Source organism: Fragaria vesca, linkage group LG3, assembly GCF_000184155.1.
Source record: "Fragaria vesca subsp. vesca linkage group LG3, FraVesHawaii_1.0, whole genome shotgun sequence".
NCBI classification, from domain to species: Eukaryota; Viridiplantae; Streptophyta; class Magnoliopsida; order Rosales; family Rosaceae; genus Fragaria; species Fragaria vesca.
In genome coordinates, this window is record NC_020493.1 from 14312332 (window position 1) to 14337868 (window position 25537).

The 25537-nt window shown below is 38.6% G+C and overlaps 5 protein-coding genes across 5 annotated transcripts; 1 reads left to right on the forward strand and 4 right to left on the reverse strand.

The window, feature by feature from the left end:
• Window positions 1–17: 17 nt before the first annotated feature.
• Window positions 18–935, reverse strand: LOC101296849 (transmembrane protein 189-like). The gene has a single exon (XM_004295767.1). It carries the CDS (start codon window positions 933–935, stop codon window positions 18–20), a length of 918 nt encoding a protein of 305 aa, XP_004295815.1.
• A 7664-nt stretch (window positions 936–8599) lies between these two features.
• Window positions 8600–12594, forward strand: LOC101297130. Its single transcript, XM_004295768.1, has 7 exons — window positions 8600–8908; window positions 9585–9725; window positions 9830–10195; window positions 10406–10651; window positions 11216–11308; window positions 11614–11814; window positions 12158–12594. The coding sequence occupies exons 1-7, from the start codon at window positions 8600–8602 to the stop codon at window positions 12371–12373; spliced, it is 1572 nt and encodes a 523-aa protein (XP_004295816.1). The 3' UTR covers window positions 12374–12594.
• Window positions 12595–14017: 1423 nt separating this feature from the next.
• On the reverse strand, window positions 14018–16028 carry LOC101304457 (cytochrome P450 716B1-like). The gene is made up of 4 exons (XM_004294319.1): window positions 15537–16028; window positions 14886–15327; window positions 14605–14792; window positions 14018–14331 (listed from the first exon to the last, which is right to left on the reverse strand). The coding sequence occupies exons 1-4, from the start codon at window positions 16026–16028 to the stop codon at window positions 14035–14037; spliced, it is 1419 nt and encodes a 472-aa protein (XP_004294367.1). The 3' UTR covers window positions 14018–14034.
• A 1525-nt stretch (window positions 16029–17553) lies between these two features.
• Window positions 17554–19617, reverse strand: LOC101297420 (cytochrome P450 716B1-like). Its single transcript, XM_004295769.1, has 4 exons — window positions 19066–19617; window positions 18402–18843; window positions 18113–18300; window positions 17554–17850 (listed from the first exon to the last, which is right to left on the reverse strand). Exons 1-4 carry the CDS (start codon window positions 19558–19560, stop codon window positions 17554–17556), a joined length of 1422 nt encoding a protein of 473 aa, XP_004295817.1. The 5' UTR covers window positions 19561–19617.
• Window positions 19618–20571: 954 nt separating this feature from the next.
• LOC101304747 (UPF0136 membrane protein At2g26240-like) lies at window positions 20572–23221 on the reverse strand. The gene is made up of 3 exons (XM_004294320.1): window positions 22920–23221; window positions 22119–22206; window positions 20572–20902 (listed from the first exon to the last, which is right to left on the reverse strand). Exons 1-3 carry the CDS (start codon window positions 23116–23118, stop codon window positions 20830–20832), a joined length of 360 nt encoding a protein of 119 aa, XP_004294368.1. The 5' UTR covers window positions 23119–23221; the 3' UTR covers window positions 20572–20829.
• Between the last annotated feature and the right edge of the window lie 2316 nt (window positions 23222–25537).

Sequence of the window (25537 nt, forward strand, 5' to 3'; positions counted from 1 at the left end):
AAAAAAGTGACCTAGGTTCAATTGTCTGCAAGTTCAGAAATCGTCTCAGCCTCTTCAATCCACTCAGAGCTAGGTTCACTCCAAGACCTAGGTCTTAACCCTTGCTTAAAAAACAAGATCATCTCCAAAGCTTCAAATACCTTCTGCTTATCCAAAAACTCGTTCCAAACTCCACTCACAATGCAGTAGTTGTTGTTGTAAGGTTGCCGGTGGTGCGCCGAATGTTGCGATCGAGATATAAGTATGCCAGAATCTTGCAATGCCACAACCAATGGTGGTAGCCGGCTCTTTGTGCCGTGAGCCCAAGCATGAAATTGTTGACTAAACATAATGCAACCAGAGCAAACAGCAACAAAGCCATGAAGAATAGGATCATCAAAAGCAAGGTCTAAGGGAAGCACTGTGAAAGTAATGACACGAGCCAGGGCATGTAAGTTGTTAGCAAACTGGCGCTTAGTGATAGTCCATGGCCACTTATGGTGGCCTTGAAATGCTTCTATTTGTGCACCGAAAATTGGAGTAGAGGCACCACCATAGTTGTCAATTCCCCAATGGTAAACTCCGGACCCGAGATCCGCCAACACATACCCGACCAAGCCCGCTAATATGGGGTCGGCCCATATGTGTGAATTGGCTGCACCCACTACCGATTTAGCTAGAGAAATGAGCACAGTGGTGCACCCGCTCGCTACCCATGCACGGTGTGACCATGTTGATAGTAGACTCGGGTCATTGAGCATCGGCCGGGCGATGTCGGGTGAGGGTTCCAGCTGCGGCAGCCAGGGCGGTTCGATGACGAGCTTTTCGGGGACTGGCTTTGGCTTTGTGGTGGTAATGGAGCAATGGACAGTCGTGCGGAGGACTGGAGGGTGGCATAGTGTGTGAACATGGTGCTTGGGGCTTGGGAGGAGCTTGGTTTGAGTGAAGATAGACATCGTAAGGTGTGTGAAGAGAAACCAATATAGGAGACTAGTTGGAGGGAACTTTTATATAAGATGAAACTTTGGAGTAGTGGCTTTGATTCCTTTGAATAAAAGTGATGGTTTTTGTGGTGGGTATAGAGGAAGCGTGGGATTTCACAAATCCTCTACTGTCTTGGGAATTTGTCACAAGTTTGGTTTCTAGTTGGAGGCTAAACAGCCACTCGACTCTTTATAATCCAAGTGATATATGCTATATGGACCATAGAACGAGTCTCATTTGAGATCGGTGGTTGGCTTCTTGTCGAGGAGTGGTTGTGTGCTTTCGTTTCAAGCGTAAGATTGGTGTGCAAGGGGATGAGTTGCAAACAAAAACAAAGAAAAAGAAGAGGAAGATCTTCAATTGTGTGGTGGCTCATATGTCACCACTCGATCACAGAGTCATACATGACAAATAATAGTGATGGAACAGCAGCTGTTTGGGAGTGATTTTGCAGGAAGCGCGCACTTTTCTCAGTATTTGATTGCATTTGGAAATTTCACCAAGTGCTACGAATTTTCAGAACTTTTTTTTATCAAGAACTTGAAGTGATCACTTCTTAATTTATAGTACTAGATGAAAATCTGAAAGTGGTTTTTTAGCAACAAGTATCTCACATGCATTGTTCAAAACTAAAGTTCCGCGAACATCTTGGGTGTATCAAGATAAACTAAATTAAGCATGCATCTGCAAGGTCTCATGAATGACATACATAGGACAAGGTAGGCATATGGAGGATCAAACTAAATTCTAAGTTCTAACTGAAGATCCTTTAAGATCGCATCTGAGCAAAAAATCTAAGTTCAAACTGAAAATCCTTTAAGCATTCAATGCTGTCGGTGGAATTCGAACTTGAATACGGAGGTTCCACACCTAAACTCTCAACTCGACTATTGTTACATTTTTGTTCAAGAAAGTGAACAGATAGTAAGCCGGATCACCTTAAGGCCCTGACTAGGTCGCCCAATCTTTGTAGCTGGTTTCCTTGGTGTCACAAAGCACCTTAATCAAGTCCCAAAGCAATTAAGTTGAACCTTGTGACTGTGAATAACTTATGTTTGTAATCAGAGCACTATACTCAAATATCGTAAGCTCCTTGTTTTTTTTGGAAAGGGAACAGAAAAAAAAACCTTGGAAATCCCATTCTCACTTTCCAAATCATGAGAAGGCCCATACAATTTAAGCAAACAATTCATGTAATAAAAAGAAAAAAGGAGTAAATTGAGCATTGATGTGCCAAACCTTGCTAGGCTGTAGCAGCCTTTATAACTCTCTCCAATTCAGATTCCAAATCACTTGCCTGACTGGTAGACTTCTTCACCTCCACCCGAGAACTCTCTTCTCTGACACTCTTCGCTGGCGATCTCTGTTCGCACATTCTCTTCTCTCCCACCCTTCATTTTCCTCCACCGCTCAAACTCACCCGAACTCTCACCCAATGGCGGCACCACTCTCCTCCTAGAAGCATCACTTTCCCCAGGAAAATGCCTCCCCGAAACTCCCGACTTCATATCCTCCAACCTCTGCGTAATAACCAGCAATGCCAAGTGGCTTGTGAACATGGATCAATGGCAAAACATGATGTGCAAGCATGTATCTTGGTGATTCATATTGCTGGATGTCCCAAATCTTTATTTTGGTAATTCATCAAACTAAACAATTATAATGTTTTGATCCTACACTTATATAAGCTTACATCTCCTAGAGTAATATTAAGTGAAAGAATTCAACGACACCTTCATAGTGTTAAATAAAGCAAGGGTATTTTTAAGAAAAAGATAGAGTAGCATCTAGCATGCGACAAAAGGATTGGCAAAAGAAAGCCTAAATGAGTACAACCGTTGCAACCCAGTTTCCATATGTGCATCCAGAGATGAAATTACTCAAGGCATCTGCCCCTATAACTGCATAAAAAAATAAAACATAAAAAAATAAAAAAACAACAACAACAACACAGGAAGACGTAAATAAAATCTGCATGTGATTCTCAATTTCTCATAGTCAAGATCATATTGGCAAAAGAAATTAGTGTACATGTCCAGTATTCTTAATGGTAGATGATTTGAGCAAAAGGTTCCTTGGCAGCTTTATAGTTGGCCCTGCAGAAGAGAAGAGTTCAAAGTAAGTAACCATGCAAACTCAAGTGGAACTATACACATACTGCAAAGTGATGACTTATGACCCTTTTACATTACTGTCCAGTTACATCGTGCGAACGAGCAAGTCACATTGCACTAAAAGTACAGATATAGTTAGATTTCCATATCTGAAAAGAAGCAAGCAAGAGAAATTTCACAAGAGTAAACATCTCAAAATACAAATTTTGGAGGAGTTATTTTATCAGGCTGCCCGGTGCCAAGGCTCCTATTGCTCAAATCATCTACCATTAACTGTATAGTTCCCCTCAAACTCATTCCTTCTCCTTCCAGACACAAATTCCCACCTCTGTCACTAACTGTATCTCTTCACTCAAATCCTCGTGAAGACTCACTCAACCTCCAAAAATTACAGCCTTCAGCTTCCTAAGAGAAACTATGGCATCTCTTGTATCCATTTTACACAGGTCACTGTTCTAGTGACCACATAAGCATCCTTACCTATATTACCCATCTTTCTATTGCATTCTTCCTCCATTATTTGTACCATCTTTGATCTAAACTTCTAAACCGCCACAGCCATACACAATCAGTTCAAATTTAAATCTTCCGGTATCGAAAAAAAAAAAAAAATATATATATATATATATATATATATTCAGCAATGCATTCACCATTTCCGAATCCAATCAAAGCCCAGTTTTCAAAAGTTGATCTTTTTTTACATTAAAAAGAAAAAGGAAGAAAATTTGGTTCTGTAGATGAGGAATTAAGAGAAGGAAGGTGATAGATAACCTGGGAAGGAGAGGACTGCTGCATGAGGTGGACGATATTGGAAGTGGATAGTACGGCCTGAGATATCTTATCGGAGACCATACTTTTTGCCGTGTTCTCTCTGCTGCTGCTGCTGCTGCTGCTTCTTCCGCCGGAGGTTGAGCTCGCCATTCTTCTCTCTACCAGTTTCGAGTGTTGGAATTTTGGCCAAAATAGAAGACATATAAATGATCCAAACTATATTTATTTCACAGAAAGATCGCTGAGGTTTACTGTAATTGCACTGTCTCCCACAGATATTACGTTGGTCACAAATAGCCCCATAAAGGTTACCAGCAAGGTTACCAGCAGTGTTATAGTCTTGGGCTCTCTCAAGTTAGTCTCAACAAAAAGTAACAATGAATGCATCTAATAGGACTTGAGTACCGGTGGTACCGTAAGTAATTTCTTTTGGCAATACCATATTGGTACACTTCGTTTAAGTCACTGGTTGTTGTTGTTACAGGAAAGTTTTAATGAGTGTAGGTCTTTCTGAGTCTGCTTCTGAATTGAGAATTACGAGACAAATTGGAACGTCCCTTATTAATGTTGTGCTTGACCCTGCATAGTTGATGCATATTTTCCAGAGATCGGATATAATCAATCCAATCCTGCCCATGTTAAATTGATATTCAACTATCAAAGTGGCCTGAAACGATGATGATTGTCTCTGATTCCTGGCAAATATACATAAACTATGACAATAAGAGGACGTCCAATTTGTCATGTAATCCCCATCTCAGAAGTAGACTTAGAAATGGCTACACTTATTGAGATATTTTTGTGACAGCCACAACTAGTGCCTTGAATGAATTGTACAAATATGGTACTGACCGTATTGCCAAAAGAAATTACTTATGGTATGACCGAACCACCGGTACTCGGGTCTTATTGGAGGCATCCATTTTTACTTTTTCCACAATTGTATTAAACACTTTGTTGAGAGAGCCCAAAGACTATAACAACAATATGGCCAGTAACCCTGTAGTCCCTGCTGATAACCCTGGTACACAAATTAGTGGTAAGCTTCCTTGGTTAATAGTTGATATTTATTTATCAACAGTTCATCTGAAATTCTATATGTTTCTTAGGATCTTGGCTTTAAATAGAGGGAACTTGAACATTCCCTTTGTAATCCCAAAAAGTAAAAAGAAGGTATTTAAGATTCAATTAGGAATCCTTGGTTAATAAGGATATGGCAAGTTTAGTTAATTGAATTGAGATGCTAATATCGAGGAATATTTCCTTCTAAATTTAGGATTGGATGAGTGGTGAGGCTGTATACATTCCTTCCCTACTTCTATTAGATAATTTCTTCTTAATTTATACAGGAATTCTGTAACAATCCAGTCCCTATCATTGAGATATTGTCCGCTTTAGGTTCATTGGCCCTCATGGTTTTTGTTATTGAGGTTTCACTCAAAACGCGTCTTAATATAAGTTGCTAGCTCTGCACATATAAATATAGCAACTTGTCTCTCCCAGGCGATGTGGGATGAGCGCACCTACTAGCCTGCCTGCCTGCCTAGTTAGGTCACCACAATCCACCCCCCTTAGGGGACTGACGTCTGCGTCAACACACTTCCGGTCGGGGACAGGCTCTGATACCATCTGTAACAGCCCAGTCCCTATCATTGAGATATTGTCCGCTTTGGGCCCACTGACCCTCACGGTTTTTGTTCTTAAGGTTTCACATAAAAATACATCTCAATATAAGGTGCTAGCTCTACACATATAAGCATAGCAACTTGTCTCCCTTGGGTGATATGGGACGGATGCACCTATTAGCCTGCCTGCCTAGTTAGGTCACCACAAATTCGGAAAAAAATAGGAACTTGAGCCGAAAACTTTAAGGTGATTGGGAAAAATCAGTTTATATATATGTTTTTTTTTTTTGTAGATAATTAAAAAGAACTGATTGAGAATACGAGTGCATATATTGTGGCTCCTAATTTGTACACAAGGGTATAAAGTGATGAACATGCACATACTTCTCTATAAGCATCGTCGGTTGATCGAGCAACACAGCCAACACCAACTCTTGCTGGAAACTATGCCAACTTTGGGCTGTCTAGCTACTTTCTATATGGAAACAACATTATGCTCTCCTTTTCCTTTGTCGTTTTCCTTTGTCATTGTTTTTTTTTCCTGGGCCGTGAGATTCAAACCGGGGGAGAGTTCTAGTTATTTGCTGCTTCAATAGTTTTCTTAAAATTTTATTTTAGTAAAAACTAAAATTTTTAAAAAAATTATGCTCTAACTCCAACAGTTTCTCCATTTCGGAGATTTATTACAACAATAAAAAATGCTACATGATTATTAATAATAACAAAAAAATTATATATTTCATTGTAACATAAATTACCTAATAAAATATTCTAGATTTTTGTTCTTATTATTGAAGCACGTGAATAATTAATATTTAGAGAAGAAATACTTTGCTGCAAATTTGGGGAAGGAGTGCTTCTCTTTCTTCTTCATCCCCATTTTAGTGAATGAGATGGGGAAGCTGTTGAACCACAAAACAACTTAATATTTCATAAAATTGATAAAATCAAGAAAATGAGAAAGTTGTTGGCATATTTGCTGTATACACCTTCATTAATTTTTTTAAAAGTTAATTACTATTTTGCCCTTCCAAGTAAACAGCAAAAGGAAAAAAATTACCAGACATGACGGATCAAACTTACCAGAAGGAAAAAGATTAGGGCTTTTTCAAATCACCCAAATGGGTAGTCACACCCAGATCATATCTTTCCTCAAATCTGACTTTCCCCAATTAAAGAAGATGAAATTGAAAGTAAATAAAAGTTCCCAAAATGGCTGTAAAAAACTGTTTTGCATTCCTTTGAAACTTGAAAATTTGAGTTGTATTTGACAGACGGGTGAATCTAAAAGGTCAAACCCTGAGATGATTTCTTCAGTTTCATACTTATAGTCTCTACTAGTACAACTGTACAAGTGCTAGCAGATAGAATACAAGAAATTGCAGAAACACAATAAGCTAGTAAGGAACTTCCAGTATCATCCTTTTACTGCCTCTTGGGAAGAATAGTTGTTTGCCTGAGTTTGATATGGACCTGCAGAGTAAAACTGCTAGGCTTCCAAGTTTCGGCCATCACATGAAGATTTATTTCATTATCTCCATATGAAGGTTCATGCTAGGCTCATTGATTTTGGTGGAGTTATTAGAATCATCAATCTTTACATGTATAATCCTAATCGATGACCAAAGAGGTATGTAATAAATAAGAAATAGAAGCTATCTACGTGAAAATCATTGATTCTGTTTATGCACGTATTGTACATTGTTTCTTAATTCTTACGTACCCTAGCTGCCATCGATTAGGTAGTTTTTCTCACCTGGAAAATTCAACCCATTTGGGTGATTTGTAAAAAAAACGCTAGCCTTTTCTTTTGGGAAGTTTTTGGGTGATCCATCATGTCTTTTTGCTGTTTTTTTGGTTGGGCAAAATAGTGATTCTATTTTGTCAAAAATTCATGGAGGTGTACACAGCAAATATAGAGGTGCAACTAGAACCTTTCTAAATGTCCATGGCTTCATTCTAAGGTAAATAGTGCAGTTTTACTTTGTCTATTCTATGCTTCTAGCTGCCAAGATTCGAATGAATGTTTCCCTTTGTGTCACAAAGCACTTTCAGATGATAATGACCATTGAAGCATATTCATAGTCTTGAAGCATCTACAAGCTAATTAAATGTGAGATTGGTTCAGAATTAATATAGAGTACACGGCATGATTCAAACCAATTAAGTCATTGTCGACATTGTTGGCAAAATACTAAATTCCATCTTCATGCATAAGAGGCCGAAATTAATCGAATTGCAATCAAGCACATTTACGTATGTGAGTCCAGAACAAAGCACCTTAGTCCCTCCTTATATTTGGTCCAAGTTATTATGACGTAAATAGCGATCAGTTGCGTGGAGTGTTTGCTAATTTGCAATGGCTTAATTTCTGCCAAACTTGCACGTTTAGACGACAGTGCACAAGTGTTTAGGAACCTCTTTGCTTCACCCGTGCTATTGTTGAGAGTGGAACGGAACTCATTTCTAAGTCAATGACCAAGTTTTAAGAATGGACCCCAAAATTTCGGGTTTGTTTGAGATTGTTTTTGAAATGTTCAAAACGATTCTTCAAAGTTGAAAGAAAAAAAAAACGCTTTTACCTAAAAGATTCGACTGCTCCTCAATGTTTCATTGAGTCAAATGATTTCTAAAACGCTTGAAAACGTAAATTTTATTAGTTTTGATAAATTTTTGATCATATTAGGCGCGAAATTAACGTTTTATTCATGAACATGAGATTTCACATAAAAAATAAGATTTCAATATAAAGTTATAAATTTGAAACAGTAAAAGAATGTCATACAAAACAAGTTGAAATACAATAAGTAAATGACAAAACGAGTACGTGATTTGTTTTTTTCTTTTTCGACATTAGAGTACGTGACTTGTTACATTCTAATTAAATGATCTCAAATATGAATACACTATGCAGTGACAGATTTGACTCATTAATCGTGACTTATTGCTGGTCTGATATGGTCTCAATTTAGCCACCTCTGTCAAATTTCATATCAAAACTCACAATTCAATAGTTATGTAACTAATGACAAATGGAGTACAAGGAGTCGTGACTTGCCAAAAAGAGGGAAAGAAAAATGAGAAATGAAAAAACAGAAACAAACTCTTCCCCCTCCTCTCACAATGGCTTCTCCCTCTCCGTCTCTACTCCTGGCAACAGCCCTGACCCTCACTCTGCTCTTCTTCTCATACTCGGTCAAATTACCATTCCACCCCCGCGACCTCCTCCCTCTCCTCCCCAGACAGCTCTCATGGCCCATCCTCAACTCCCTCCACGGCGCCGTCGATCTCCTCCCCACTTTCGTCGGCTCCGCCTCGTCCCCCAACGACACCCTCTCCTGGAAAGGCGCCTGCTTTTACGACAACACGGCTTGGATGGAGTTCCACAACAAGTCTGGCTCCGAGTTCGGCGGCGGAACTCTTCATCTCAAGGTCTCCAACAACATCGTTTACTATGTTGTTTTTTCATTTTTCTAATTGGGTTTATGGAAATTTGGGAGACTTGAGCATCTGGGTCTTTTTAGTTTTGTAGTGTCAGGGTTTCTGTTGTTTGAAGTAACTGACTTTGAGGTTGTTTTGTTTTGTTGAGTTTGGCTTTTAGTTTGGTTCTGGGTCATGTGTTGGGATTTTTTGGGGTATGTTGACTGAAGTAGCGGGAATTGCGGGCTGTGGCTTACTGCTGTTGGTGTTTTTTTGAGCTCAGTGGTTGAGTTAGTGAGCGTATTGGGAGTTTAAGAACATTAGAGCACTGTGTGCCCGGGATTAAGCTGTTAATGACAGTTTCGACTGAATCTTTTGCTTTTAATTGTGTCCCTAGTTTTATGAGACAAAACATAGTCAGCTTTGCGAGTTAATTTTGTAGAGAGTTTGGGTGTGAGGAGTGTTGGTTAAGGTGAAAATAACTGTTTTCTTAGGTTGAACTTGTGATGATGGTCCTGGATTCGTATCGATCTTGCAGAAATCTTCTGCATTTGGTTGCTTGATGTGCAAGGAAAATGTGGATATGTGTGTGAGCTTACATTTTCAATGGATATTGAGTTCATGTGTTTGTGAGAATTGTGATGCGTTTATTCTAGTGGCTGAAAGTTGATATTGTGCTTGTATCCAGGTGAGCAAGGCTCATAGTTGGACGTGTATGGATATTTATGTCTTTGCAACTCCATATACTGTCACATGGGATTACTATCTTCTATCGCGGGAGCACACACTTGAGTTCAAAGAGTGGACAGGGAAAGCTGAGTATGAATATGTAAGTTTGCCACTTTCTAGTATTTATAATATACTTTGATATTCAACTTTTGTTCCCAAAGAACAGTTATGAGTGTAATCTGGATATTCATCTTACTTAATCAGGTTAAAAACAGGGGAGTGTCGATATTCCTTATGCAAGCGGGGATGTTGGGCACCCTTCAAGCATTGTGGGATGTCTTCCCCCTTTTTACAAATACAGGATGGGGAGAGCTGTCCAATATTGGGTTTCTCAGAAAGCATATGGGTGCAACCTTTGAGCAACGTCCCCAACCTTGGGTTACAAATATTAGTACTGATGATATCCACTCCGGAGATTTTCTTGCAATATCTAAGATCCGCGGGAGGTGGGGTGGATTTGAGACTCTAGAGAAGTGGGTTAGTGGAGCTTACGCTGGTCATTCTGCAGTTTGTTTAAGGGATTCCGAAGGAAAGTTGTGGGTTGGTGAATCCGGAAATGAAAATGACCAGGTGAACTGTGAATTATAAAGCAATTATACAATATAATATTATATTGCATACTGACACTCAGAGTCTATGAAGTTCTTTCCCAGGGATGGTAATGTGTGATTTGCATGACATTTTCATTCTATAAGCTCTAAAACTATTTACCCTGTGGCTATATAGATATAAGCACACCTAATATCATCTTTCCTCTATGCTGACGTGCTTCCTTTTTAGGGAGAAGATGTTATTGCTATTCTGCCATGGGAAGAGTGGTGGGAGTTTGAGGTAAACAAAGATGATTCTAATCCCCACATTGCATTGCTTCCCTTGCATCCCGATATTCGAGCGAAGTTTAACGAGACTGCGGCCTGGGAGTATGCGAGGAGCATGGAAGGCCGACCGTATGGTTATCATAATATGATATTCAGCTGGATAGATACTGTAGATGGAAACTATCCACCCCCTTTGGATGCTCATGTGGTATGTTATGAATGCTACAGAGTCAACTATTTATTTTTATATTATTGAAGTTGTCAGTTTCTATTGCCTTTCTGGATTCAGGCCTGGGATCCAGTGGGTGTAAAAACCTACCTATTAGATGCATTACACCAATCTTTCCTTTTTTGGATTAACTTCTGACTTTCACTGGACCACTCCACAAACTTAATCTGCATCTAGTGCTGATGCAAAAATACGATTTGTTCCAGACTGGATTGAGAGGGGTCAGATAAAATTCTGATTCCTTTGAAGTAATTTTTTTTCAATGCCAATATAATCAATGGCTTTTACGACTACAAAAGAGGCAAAAAGTAATGCCTTCTTTAGACTCAGTTTAGTTGGTGGCCAAAATCAGTAAATTCAAATGTCTCTCTCTGACACACACACACACACATCCCTTTAGTGAGTGCTTGTACTTCTTTTAATAAGCATTATTAATTCGTTGGTCCTGATTGTTAGCTCTATGCCCATTAGTGAGTGCTTGTACTTGTTTTAATAGGCATTCTTAATTGATTGGTTCTGATAGTTAGCTCTATGGTTACGCAGGTTGCTTCTGTTATGACAGTTTGGGATCAAATAAAGCCGACATATGCTGCTAACTTGTGGAATGAAGCCTTGAACAAGCGACTTGAAACTCAGGTATTGTGGAACACTGGCTCCTTGAGTTGCCATTCCGTGTCAACACTCTAACATGGGCCACATGAACACTCTTTAGCAAATACGCGTTACGAATCTTATGACCACCATGGCATCATATTTGAGGAGTAAACACAACTGGGCATATCTTGATATAGAAAGATCCAATGGTTAAGAACTTAAGATTCTTATTATTGATTGTAATTAATCATATTTACAAGCTCATGCTTGGAATTCATTGTGGTCTTTCATTGTCTTTTGATTGTCTGATGCAAACTGGTCTGATGTACTACTTATATTTCTCGCAGAACCTTAGCTTTCCTGAGATTCTGGTTGAAGTTGAAAAGCGTGGGTCATCTTTTGATCAGTTGCTTACTGTTCCGGAACAAGATGATTGGCTGTACAGTGATGGGAAGTCAACTTCGTGTGTTGCCTTCATTCTTGAAATGTATAAGGAGGCTGGACTTTTTGATCCGATTCCAAGCTCAATCCAAGTTACTGAATTTACGGTAAACTCATCCATAATAAAGTTCAATCTCTATTTGTTTCTAAAAAGCAGCTCACTGTTTTCTGCATCAACTCCAATACAGTGTGAATTGAATAGTATTATAGTTGACAATAGCTGCTTTTTTGATATCACATTACCTTTTTTCTTATCGATACTCATATATAATTTTGATAAGTTATGTTCTAGTCATATACTAATATTTTAAAAGAAACTGAGGAATTAGATAGATGAGTTCCCTTAAGTTGTTCATTCAAAACATTACATGTAGAATACTTCGGAATGAAGTTTGTGCATAATAAGGAGTATCTATTGATTTTTATTTGCTTTGATTGCCCTTATTGCAGATAAAAGATGCTTACATGCTCAAGTTCTTTGAAAATAATTCGAGCCGCCTACCAAAGTGGTGCAATGATGGGGACACTGTGAAGCTTCCGTTCTGTCAGATTAAAGGAAAATATCGAATGGAGCTACCAGAATACAACATTATGGAACCGTACCCCCATATGAATGAGAGGTGCCCATCACTGCCGCCCAAGTATTCAAGATCGCAGAATTGCTAAGTCTTCTGTTCCTAACAAAGTGGTGACGTCTATAGGTGATGCCAGACCACTTTTTTTTTATTGTAGTTACATTATCTTGTTGGACACTAAGGTATGAAAGGTGGTGGATCTGTAAATATGGTGATTAGTCAGGTACAAATGGGAAGACTCGAGATATCCAATTCTTGTACAATGTAGATGGTAAAAAAGAAGATGAATCGTAGTGCAATTTCTCAAATGATCCTTGATTCACTTTTTATGTCGTTTCGATTTCATCTAGTGGTGCCTAGTGTTGTGTTTTGGCTCGTTGATATGATTTGGAAATTAAGGATTCAGCAGGAAAATCTTAGTCTAGAAAGGAAAGAGGATTTTCTATAAGTTTTAGGAAAGTAATCTTTCAAGATCTGTTAGGATTTTGTCTGCTAGGTTTAGGAGTCCTAAAAAATCTTATTGTATCATCAGCCCCTATAATAGGGAGCCGCAGGGGGATTCTCTAAGTGTGAGACAGAAAACCTAGAGAGTCAAGAGTGATAGAGAGATAAGAGATCTAGCAGGGAGTTGGGGATTAGCATAAGGATTTCAATAAGTACTTGTAATCAAGTTGTTATTCTCCATAGTGCTAGTGATTCTCTCAAGAGAGATCACAAAGTGGACGTAGGCTAATTATAGCTGAACCACTATAATTCCGCTGTGTTTGTTTCTGTGCTCATTTGTTTTTATCTTTGCTTATATCGTAAAGTCTGAGTAAAGATCTTAGGGACTTAACCACTATACCTAGTTTGGTTAAGAAGTTGGCGGCAGTTTCAAAGAGTGGTCATGGATCTTTATAAATTTGTGTCCCGCAGGGACGCACACATACCACTTCAGGTCATTCATTAAGGTGCGTCATTTCTATCATCTTTTACTGGTAATACAAGAAGACCACCTGGTGCTGGTTCTCTTCTAACTTCAGAGTCCACATTTTTTTCCAGCAGAGTAAAATAGAACATTTTATGTCTTCCAAACAGTTATTCCTCTTGTATATGATAACTAGTATCTCCATATGTACGAGGTTGGTAATTTGGTGAAATGTCTGTGGTTTTGTTTTCATTTGGCGAAATATGTTTGGGTTGCCGATGTTGGCCTTGAGCATTCTAGACTCCCCCACTCATACTCAGCTTTCACTCTCTTCACTTCCGGTCAAGTTGCTATTCGCTAGACAAGCGAGAGGGTTCAAAATAAGATCAATGAACTTGTATGTGAAAAAAGGATGGAACGAGAGACGTAGCCAATTAAGAACCAAGTAAGTTTCAGTCCCCATCTAGTTTCTTGATAATGAATACTATTCATTGTAACGTTTGGGTTTTGATGATTTTTATTTCTATTAATTTATGGACTTGAAATTATTTCATTGTCTACCCAATACTAGTCTTCATTAGGTGTTTACATAAGGTGTGTACAAATATTTTTAGGAGATGATATGAGTTGAGAGTTCCGATAAGTTAAACCTGATACAAACTGTAGTAGCTTATATTACACTGAGAAATGCATTCAGCAAGCTGTCCTCAAGCTTAATTGAAATTTTGAACAGCTCAGAAATAAAAGTGATATAATCAATATGTAACAGCAATGTTGACACATTTTCTAAACAAGCAACAACTCTTTGAACTATTTGAGTTGGTAAAGCAGTTCAGTGTTCAAAATCATGTTCTAGGCTTGATTTCAATGGGCAGTCCTCCAGTAGGTACTGGCATTGGAGCCCTACTGAAGTGATTGTCTGCACATAGCTTCCAGGTGAACTGAGTTATTATATGGTGCATTGCAATAAGGGTTTCAATCCTGGCAAACTCATATCCTGGACATATTCTAGGTCCCCCTCCGAATGCTACAAAGCAGTAGGGTGGAACTGATGCTTGCTTGTCGAACCTACTTGGATCAAACTTTGCCGGTTCTGGGAATATGCTATCGTCCATGTGGGTCATTGGAGCAACCCAGAATATCTAGCATTGGATGTTGGGACTTAAATCAGTAATATATCGTACAACGAAGTCTAGCTCATATGCATATCTTTTCTGTACTTGTATAGTGCTCTTGTCCAAACTATGTAGTTTTAGGACTCCATTTGATAGTGTCACCGAAAAACAACCTTTCAGATGCAGTGAACATAAGCACAATCCAAAACAGATCAACCTTTCGGTTGGAGGAGAACTACAATTGCAAATGATGATAATTCAGCTAATGCTATTTAAAGCCTACTGTAAGTATGAACTTACCTGCCACCCTTTAGGAATGTTGAATCCGCCGAACTCAATATCTTTGATAGCAGTCCTGAAGCCACCAAAGACAGGAGGAGTGATCCTCAGAGTTTCCTGTGCTACTCTCCATGTGTATTTCATTTTGGCAAGGTCTTCCCATGTTAGAAACTCTCCTGCCGGTTTACTTCTTGCTACTTCTTCCTGCTCTGTAAACCAAAAGTCCAACAGGCATCAATTGTTGAAAAAATCATTAGCCAAGAAATGTGAACACAAACCATCTACTCGTTTAGGTGTCGTACCTTGTAGAAGTGCTTCATAAACAACTGGTTCATTAGCTAGAAGCCGCAAAAGGAACGTAATCAGAACAGATGAAGTGTCATGTCCTGCAACCATGACTACCATGACATTGTGCACCATCTCCAATTCTGTTAATTCTTCTTCACCCTCTTCATTTCGGATGCTAAGGAAGCAAGTGATGAGGTCTTGTTGTGGAGAAGCCTTTTTCTGCTCAAGTTGTATCCTCTTTTCGTGTATAAGTTCCTTGAGCATGTTTTGAACTCTCTTGCTTGCCTTGAGGCTCCTGTTGTAACGCGTGAAGGGCAAGTTAATTGGCACTGACCACATTCCTTCAATCATTGTTTGAAAGCACTCCACGAATTTTTCTCTGCGAGTTCCTCGTTCAAGCCCAAAAAGTAGAGAGCATATTATGTTGAACGTGAGGTTCTTCATCAGGGGCAAGACCTGTCAATAGTTCAGAAGGTTTGTTAACTAACAATCAGTTCAGCATTTTTGTGTTGGAACTGGATTGAAAAAAGATCGGTATGGAAGCAATTCTATTGGATAAACTGGGGAGTTTATTCAGCTGGTTAGTTCATGATTCACAAATGTTATTGATGTTAGCTGCCTATATCTACAGATATGAGAAGCTGATGAAAACATAGCCAACTTACCGTTACTTGTTTGCCATGCCAATGCATTTCAAGGTGCTTCCTGATTTCTTCGTCCATTTTCCCCACATATTGCTTTAGTGACTCAGGCTTCAAGAACAGCATAAGAGCACTTCTCACACGCTTGTGATCCTCGATACTCAGCTCAAATATACTCCGCTCCCCCAGAATTCTTTTAATCGATTCAGTCTGTTGGCTGGAAATGGTGCTCCCATCTTTGGTGAATACAAACTTGTTCGCAGCTTGTCCATGGATGAAGACTGTTGGCTTGCCGAAGAGACTCAGCTTCGAAACTGGACCATATTTTTTGATCCTTTGTTCAAGCCACTTCTCAGCAGTGTTCTTTCGCATAGCTCGGAGGAGAACAAGGCTCTGGCCTATGAGGGGTAGTCCTAATGATCCCGGCGGAAGTCTTCCTGATGACATTTTTCTTCTCCTATGGAGAAGGAATAAGGGAACAAGCAGGAAGAGGAAAACTGCAAAAAGGGTGTTCATGACTTGGGAGGCTTTGTTTGAATGAGAATGAGTTTGCAGAGTACAGCATAAAAGAGAGTGGAAGTTCAGTATAAATGGAGGAATCTAGGAATGGAAGTCTCAAGGCTAGCAGCTCAATATGTTTTTGTTTGCTTTTGGATTTGTCATCTAATGCTTTCAGGAATCAGGACTAATATACCATTGAAGAATATGCATAACGATCCCCAACGAACCCCAACCTTTGACTCTCTCAGCCAAAGTCTAGTGAATCACTCACTTTCATTGCATTTATCAGACGGCTGGTGAAAAACTATTTCATCGCAGTTTCCGCCAATTGACGATAGATAATTAATTTATCGAAAATGTTAATTGTATATAAAATTCATACCCTAATTGGACAAAGTCTTGGTGTACTCGGATCCATGCCTCTCCATATATATTCTGCAGAGAAATGGCTGTAACGAAGGATCATAAAGTATGGTTCAGTTTTTAAGATGACTCTAATTGGCAACCCAACAAGTCTTCATGCAAACAAGTTTGTATTCACCAAGATTTTATGATTTTAGGGCAACTTAAAGCTGAATGCCCCAGATCACAGGCGTATCAGAAATTCTCGTAAGCCTCTCACGGTGCTGACGCTAGAGTTGCAGAAGCAATTTGTGCCTTTGTGGGAAAAATGGACAATCAGGATTCAGAAACAACCTTGAACTCCTTGGACATGGAAACAATCTCTGGAAACAAGTCAAACAAGAAGTAACTGTAATTTACCTTTTCAACAGTAATGCATGCTTCACTGAGGGGAAATGATTAACAGCGCGCAATAATAGAAATTTTTCTGTAAACTGTCTGCTTTACTGTAAATTTTTCAGCAATGAAGAGCCTCACTAACTTCATTATCACATGTCGTCTGCTTTCTACGCTTGAACTAGGAATCCGCAGATATGAATTCCTAGAGTGTTTCCAACAGGTCATGGATGGAATGTGGTCAGTGCCGGTCAACTTGCTCTTTACTAGGCAAGCAAGAGAGTTCAAAATATGATCAATGAACAGTCAACCAGGTAAGTCTCAGCACCAATCTAGTTTTTTGATAATGAGTAATTTTGACATTATTCAATGTAATTTTTGAGTTTTTATAATAATTATTTCTATTGATTTATGGACTTGAGATTATTTCACATTGTGATCAAAGTAGTCATCAAACCATTAATATTGACCATTTTCATCTGTTTTTATGATAGTAAATGATAAATCTCAACAGACATTAGCGAACATACATTTAAAAATGAGATATGAGTTGAGAGTTCAGATCCGTCAAACCCTATACAAACTGTGGTAGCTTATATTAAACTGAAAATTTTGATCAGCAAGATGTCCGCAGGCTTCATTTAAATTTTGAACACTTCACAGTAAATATAGTGATAAATATTCAATATATTACAATACTGATAACAGTTTCTATACAAGCATAACAACTATTTGAGTTAAATAAAAAACAAAACAAAAAATAACAACTATTTGATTTGGTAAAGCAGTTCAGTGTTCAAACTCATGTTCTAGGCTTGATTTCAATGGGCAGTCCTCCGGTAGGTACCGGCATTGGAGCCCTACTGAAGTGATTGTCTGCACATAGCTTCCAGGTGAACTGAGTTACGATATGGTGCATTGCAATAAGGGTTTCGATCCTGGCAAACTCATATCCTGGACATATTTTAGGTCCCCCTCCGAATGGTACGAAGCAGTAGGGTGGAACTGATGCTTGCTTGTCGAACCTACTTGGATCAAACTTTGCGGGTTCTGGGAATATGCTCTCGTCCATGTGGGTCATAGGAGCAACCCATAATATCTAGCATTGGATGTTGGGACTTAATCAGTTATATATCTTACAACGAAGTCTAGCTCTTATGCAAATCTTTTCTGTACTTGTGCTCTTGTCCAAAACTATGTTGTTTTAGGACTCCATTTGATTGTGTAACCGAAAAACAAGATTGCAGTGAACATAAGCAGTTAAGCACAATATCCATAACAGATCAACAGTTCGTTTGGAGGACAACTACAATTGCAAATAATGATAATGCTATTTAAAGATACTGTAAGTTTGAACTTACCTGCCACCCTTTAGGAATGTGGAATCCGCCAAACTCAATATCTTTGAGAGCAGTCCTGAAGGTACCAAACACAGGAGGAGTGATCCTCAGAGTTTCTTGTGCTACTCTCCATGTGTATTTCATTTTGGCAAGGTCTTCCCAAGTTAGAAACTCTCCTGCCGATTTTCTTCTAGCTATTTCTTCCTGCTCTGTAAACCCAGAGTCAACAGGCATCAATCATTCAATCGTCAAACAAATCCATTAGCCAAGAAATGTGAACACAAACCATCTACTTGTTTTGGGGTTGTACCTTGTAGAAGGGCTGCATAAACAACTGGTTCATTAGCTAGAAGCTGCAAAAGGAACGTAATCAGAACAGATGAAGTGTCATGTCCAGCAACCATGACTACAATGACATTGTGCACCATCTCCAACTCTGTCAGCTCTTCTTTACCTTCATCATTTCGGATGCTAAGGAAGCAAGTAATGAGATCATGTTGTGGAGAAGCCGTTTTTTGCTCAAGCTGTAACCTCTTTTCGCGTATAAGTTCTTTGATCATGTTTTGAACCCTCTTGCTTGCCTTGAGGCTGCTGTTGTAACGCGTGAAGGGAAAGTTGACCGGCACTGACCACATTCCTTCAATCATTGTTTGAAAGCACTCCACAAATTGTTCTCTGCGAATTCCTCTTTCAAGCCCAAAAAGTAGAGAGCATATTATGTTGAACGTGAGGTTCTTCATCAGGGGCAAGACCTGTCAATAGTTCAAAAGATTTGTTAACTAACAATCATCTCTAATTTTTTCTCCAGTTCAGCGTTTTTGTGTCGACACTCGATTGAAAAAAATCCGTGTGGAAGCAATACTAATCCATAAACTGGGAGGTTTGTTCAGCTGGTTGGTTCTTCATTCCCAAATTTTATTGATTTCCCTATATTTACAGAATATGAGAAGCTGATGAAAACATAGCTAACTTACCGTTACTTGTTGTTTGCCATGCCAATGCATTTCAAGGTGCTTCCTGATTTCTTCGTCCATTTTCCCCACATATTGCTTCAGTGACTCAGGCTTCAAGAATAGCATAAGAGCACTTCTTACACGCTTGTGATCCTCGATACTCAGCTCAAATATACTCCGCTCCCCCAGAATTCTTTTAGTCGATTCAGCCTGTTGGCTGGAAATGGTGCTCCCATCAGTGGTGAATACAAACTTGTTCGCAGCTTGTCCATGGATGAAGACTGTTGGCTTGCCAAAAAGACTCAGCTTCGAAACAGGACCATATTTTCTGATCCTTTGTTCAAGCCATTTCTCTGCAGTGTTGGCACGCATGGCTCTGAGGAAATCAAGGCTCTGGCCTATGAGGGGTAGTCCTAATGAGCCCGGTGGAAGTCTTTTTGATGACTTTTTTCTTCTCCTAAGGAGAAGGGATAAGGGAACAAGCAGGAAGAGGAAAACTGCAAAAAGGGTGTTCATGACTTGGGAGGTTGTGATTGTATGAGAAAGTGTTTGCAGTGTACAGCTTAAAAGAGAGTGGAAGTTCAGTAGTATAAAAGGAGGAATCTAGGAATGGAAGTCTCAAGGCTAGCAGCTCAACATGTTTTTGTTTGCTTTTGGATTTGTCATCTAATGCTTTCAGGACTAACATACCATTGAAGAATATGCATAACGAACCCCAACCTTGACTCCCTCAGCCAAAAACTATCAATATCATTGCATTTATCAGACAGCTGGTGACAAGCTATTTCATCGCAGATTCCGATATGTTTGTCGATAAATTAGTTCATTTTATTAAAAATGTCAAATGTATACATATCATATGTATGAACACCTATGAACACATGTTAGATCAACTTAAACTAATCACAACTGACAATTGTTGCCAGCTCAATATCAGCCAATAATAATCTGGGACGGTGATGCGTTGAGTATAAAATCTCTAGAATGAGATACTGTCAAACAGATCAAATTCAGGTTGGGGTTAAGGCCACCGGATTTAGACCCATATTGGCTCCCTGGTTAGATATCAAACATGTTATTTTGGTAGGATCTATCAATCCGAGAATTCAAACAGTTCACGTTGATGATCCATATATGCAACCAGACTGTTTAGCAAGAGGATATCTCCTTATCCGTGAGTCTTACTATCTGTATTATAGCTAAATTGAACCACTAGATTGTGGAAATATTTGTAGAATCTTGGCTCAACCAAGTTCTTTGATTCCCTGGGAGAGTATGGACAAGACAGCCCCGCTCCTCTATAGAAGTTCACTAAGTATGACCAACTTCTTTGAAAACAGTAATGCAGAATATATCTGGATGTCGCATCAAAATAAGACCTTCCGTGCATCGAGTTCATGTTCCCAAAAAGGCAGTCCTACACTTAATTCATGAGAAAACACAGATTGCTTGCCCTGAAGGCATTTTCTCCCCGATTAGTAATGAACTTTATGCTAAAAGAGACTAAAAGAAAAGGATCAGGTCTATCACCGTAGTCTGTCTAGAGCTCTAGTTAATTTGATGAGAAAATACAGTAATAAATGAAAGTAAGGTCTGAGACGAGGATCCATTCAATTTCAAAGACAAATACCATCTTTCATACACATAACCAGCTAGCACAGTATGTAGTGATATTAGATTAACTAAAAGTTCAGTGAGTATCAAATATGCAAATCTTGACAGATCCATTTTTAATACGTCAGTCTATACTTTAAGTATTGAAAGTAAACCCTCAAATACCAACCATTACTTGGTCTTCGCAGCAATATGGTTGCCACCAGTTGCAATTTTGTAGAGATAGAATCCCATCATGAGAGCGCTGTAATAAATAAAACCGTTTTAGCTTCAGAAAACTTCATATCTATGTCATATTAAGGACATATACAAAACAATATATAACTGTCAGGAACAGCAATCAAAGAGTTGCATCACAGATAAATGATGTTTTGCAACAAGTTCTACAAGAACCTCTTAAAAACAATATGATAATCATGCAACAACAACCCATACATTACTATAGTTGAATAACTTTATTTATATATTTGTACAACCAATAAACAAACATCCACATAAAAGAGCATGGGAACATAGATTCCATTCCAAATATACCACACCCCATTACCATCATGCCTATTTCATCCTTCCAATTCTACATGGTACCAACTGTAGCATACAGAAGTAGGCAAAAAGGTTGGTTGGACTCGATCCAAACTTCACAACTAATTCAGCTATGCTGTTGAAAGCCACAAGTGGCCCAATTACATGATTGATGATGTGGATCATGGAGAAATCATGCAAGTATGGTTTCCCATGACATTGGTTGTAAGGTGCTATGACTTATACGGGATTTGGAACTCCATTCAACTAAGAGTCTGAAAAACTGTTTTCAACCAACAAGATGAAACTTCTTTTATCATTACAGAGATTCACATTTTCAGCGAACGGGAGACATGTAGGTTATCCATAAAACATGATGTCCACGTGATCAAACCTAATGAGCATTCAATTGCGTCAAGTTTTTACAAACAATTAAAGCAGATGACATTTACTATTTATAAGACCAAATATAGCCACTCTTGACAGACAACCCCATATATTATTAATATTCACCAGCCTTTCACAAAACTGCTTTACACACTAGAGGTCTTTGATTGATGAAAGGACATTAACACTTGTGTTCCATGTGCCTTGAGCTGACTTATACCAGCACTAAATTTTTTTATTTACACTAGGTCACAGATTGTATGCAATAGTCAGGTATGAAGGAAAAAGAAGTCATAATCCAGCAGCTAATAAAAGCCAGACGCACAAGGTACATAAACTATCTAATGTTTAGTAGCAAACAGCTGAAAAATGACATCCATGATTTGGATGCTGTCTTATACATTATCACTAGATGATATAGAAATATCCTGCAAGCCAAAAGATGAGAAATGCCATTCATGATTCAGATGCAATACTACAGTAATAACTAAATGATATATAAGCATCCAAAATTAACCAGCAGAGACACATAAATAGGTGGATATCTAAACCTGATGCCAGCGACAACACCAGCAGGCATGATCTTAGAAGTTTGCAAGTATCTTTGTCCCATAACCCATGTTAGTGCGGTGGCGCAAACTGTTATAAGGAACAGAAATCAGTTAAGAAAATGTTTCTATAGATCGAAGATCAATAATACAGCAAGCAGAACTTGAAACCACAGCAATACAGCAAGCAGAACATGAAACCAAAAATATAACTGACAAAAAGAAATAACAAGAAAGATTCGGAAACCAGAAAAACCTTCTCAATCTCTTGTAAGCACTCAAAAATTTCATTACCCCAAAAGGAACATCTTTGAAATCACTCTAGCAAGGTCCAATTGCATTCACAATGACTAATACATGAGTGATCCTTACTTCCCAGTGGTGAGGGGCGCACTGCCTAGTCGCTAACTAGTAAGGGCAGCCTATTATAATTTGCAGTACACTATTATATTTCACCTGTCAACTTTATCAAACCTTCCATAAAACAATTGACGGTACTAACACACACCTTGAAAAACCAGTTTCAACAAGAACAAAGTATAGACCTCATAAAATCAAGCATAAGAAGCACAGACCTTCCATATATGTAAACAAGTGGCATTTCTCCCATATTAAGAAAGTCAATGCCATCAAAGCTAAGCAAACAACAAAGCTCACATCTTCAATGACCCATCAATCTCTCTTGACCATTCTCTCAAAACCAACAGAAACCCAGATCAAGACTCACAACTCTTTCCCATAACTTGAGTCAATTCATCACATCTGGGATTACAATAAAACCATTTACAGAGTTGAGACTGTTACCTGTTTCAAGAATCAGAGCAGGGTACGAGTTCTTCTTCTTCTGAAAGGCTTGGAGGCTGAAATAGCCAGCAAGAGTGAGGAGCAATCCAATGCCTGCACCTCCATACAGAGAAGCAGTGCTCCCCTTCCTCAAATACCCAAAAACTCCTCCACCCAACAGCAACAGCCCGTACGGGATCGTGAAGCAGAAATCGTGCATTTTCTCCAACTGGGTTTTCTGGGTTTGCTCGGATTCTTGGCAAAGTAGTGGTCTTTGTCAAATCGATTGCAGAAAGAAGAAAGCTTTGAATTTATTCTGCCCTGAAATGAAGAGTGTGTCTGTGTGGGTATATAAATGGTCAATTAATGGCGCGTGGTGATTGCGTGGGTCAATGTTGTCGTGTGGCCTTTCATACCAACTCCCGAGTTTGATTATTTGGGTCCAGATAATCATGAGGGAAGTGAAGGTTGTACCACATGTGCGTTTTTGTTTCTTGGCTTTCATCCTATACTTATGTCTTGTAATTCTTATCATAGGCTGTAATCTTCTCTTCATATAAATATATTTCACTTTCTCTCAAACAAACAAAAAAACAAGATAATCATCAAGGATCCGGGTACAATCCGGGTAGCCAGAGTTACCATTTAGGTCGAGTCTATAGCAATTTGTGAAACAATATTATATTTTACCAGTGGTGTTCATATAGTCACCTAATGACTAAGGAAATCATAATCAATCACCGTTAGATGTAAAATGGGAAATATTACTTTAAAATTAATGGGAAATATTACTTTAAAATTAATTTGTTTTGTTTTCCATCATTGAATTTACAGTCAACTGTGATTGACCATGATTTCTTTAGTCACTAGGTGACCATGTGAACACTACTGTATATTTTACACCCTTCAAAGACCAAACACAATATGGTCCTATGTTCCTCTTTGTATCGGATTTGTTCCAATCAGGATTGATTTCAGAAACTCATCATTTGACTCTTCTTGCCCCAGGGTGGCTACGCCTCTGATGAACTGTACGTGCTTTTGTCCAAAACTATATATGTTTTTTTTTTTTTCGGTCTTCACATGGTATCATGTGAACAAAAGCATTATACTCATTTATAGATTTCATTTGGACGAGAATGACAATGCAAAGCACTGAAAATGCAGTATTATGCTTGGTGTAAATTTGAACTTACCTGCCACCCTCTAGGAATGTGGAATCCACCGAACTCAATATCTTTGATAGCAATCCTGAAGCCACCAAAGATGGGAGGAATCATCCTCAGAGTTTCTTGTGTTATTTCCATGTGTATTTCATTTTGGCAAGGTCTTCCCATGTTAGAAGCTCTCCAGTTGATTTGCTTCTAGCTATTTCTTCCTGCTCTGTAAACCAAAAACCAAATATCATCAATGGTGGAAATTAATAATGCTATCTAGGCAAGACATGTCAACAGTCAACACAAGCCATCTACTTGTTTAGGCATACCTTGAAGAAGGGCTGCATAAACAGCTGGTTCATTAGCTAGAAGCTGCAGTAGGAACGTGATTAGTACAGATGAAGTGTCATGTCCTGCAACCATGACTACCATGACATTCTGCACCATCTCCAACTCTGTTAGTTCTTCTTTACCTTCATCATTTCAGATGCTAAGGAAGCAAGTAATGAGGCCTTGTTGTGGAGAAGCCGTTTTTAAACCCTAAACCCACATACAATTAATAGACTAACTTAAAACACCCAAAAACCATTTTTAACACTAAATAATTAAGTAAATCTTCCCAATCATGCGGAGCACAGAGCTTCAAACAAACTAGAAGAAGTCTCAGAAATTCAATACGACAAGGCCGAACGCGTACGCTTCATAAAATTCACAGTTCTATCAATCTACACAGTTAATCAAGATATTAGATAAAATCAAAACCTCAAATTGCAATGAGCTGGGTTTCTAGGATTTGGGCATTTGGATTTTGAAATGAATATGCCAACTCAACATCTGAGGTAATTGGTTCAGTAATCTCTGATGACTCGAAAGAAAAAAGAATCGATTTTCCAAATGTAATTCAACCCTGGATGCAGACCCATACTTGAATAGAGTTTTAAGAGTCGATAGACTCAGGGCCAACCTTAAGGTAAAATTTTCTTTTCTCTTTGTGTGATTACATTAGTTTAATTAAAAACAATAAAAAATAATTAATATAATCCAATTAGGGTGGTGTTAGATTACAAAAGAGAAAAATGAATATAAAATCTTACCCATTATTACTATCATTAATTATTATTTTAGAAAAATGAGCAGCCTAAGTAAGAGATTTGTTGCATAAATATGATGAAGGATTAATGGTAGAGACAAAGAGATAGCAAGAGAATCATCATCTTATTCATTGATAGGAGCCCTTTATATAGGGAATTACACAATACCAATATGGTCAGGATATGAATACATAGATATAGTCTAACTACATATCCTATTGGCATAAGGCCAAGGCACACATAGAGAATATCCTAGAACACTCCCCCTTGTGCCGCGCGCTGATATGCCGATGGTGCTGATCTGTTGCCTCGTCAAAAACCTCGTCAAGTCACAAAAACCCTGTGGGAGAAAAACTGAACCTTGATCGTAGGAGAAAAAGAGTACAACGCA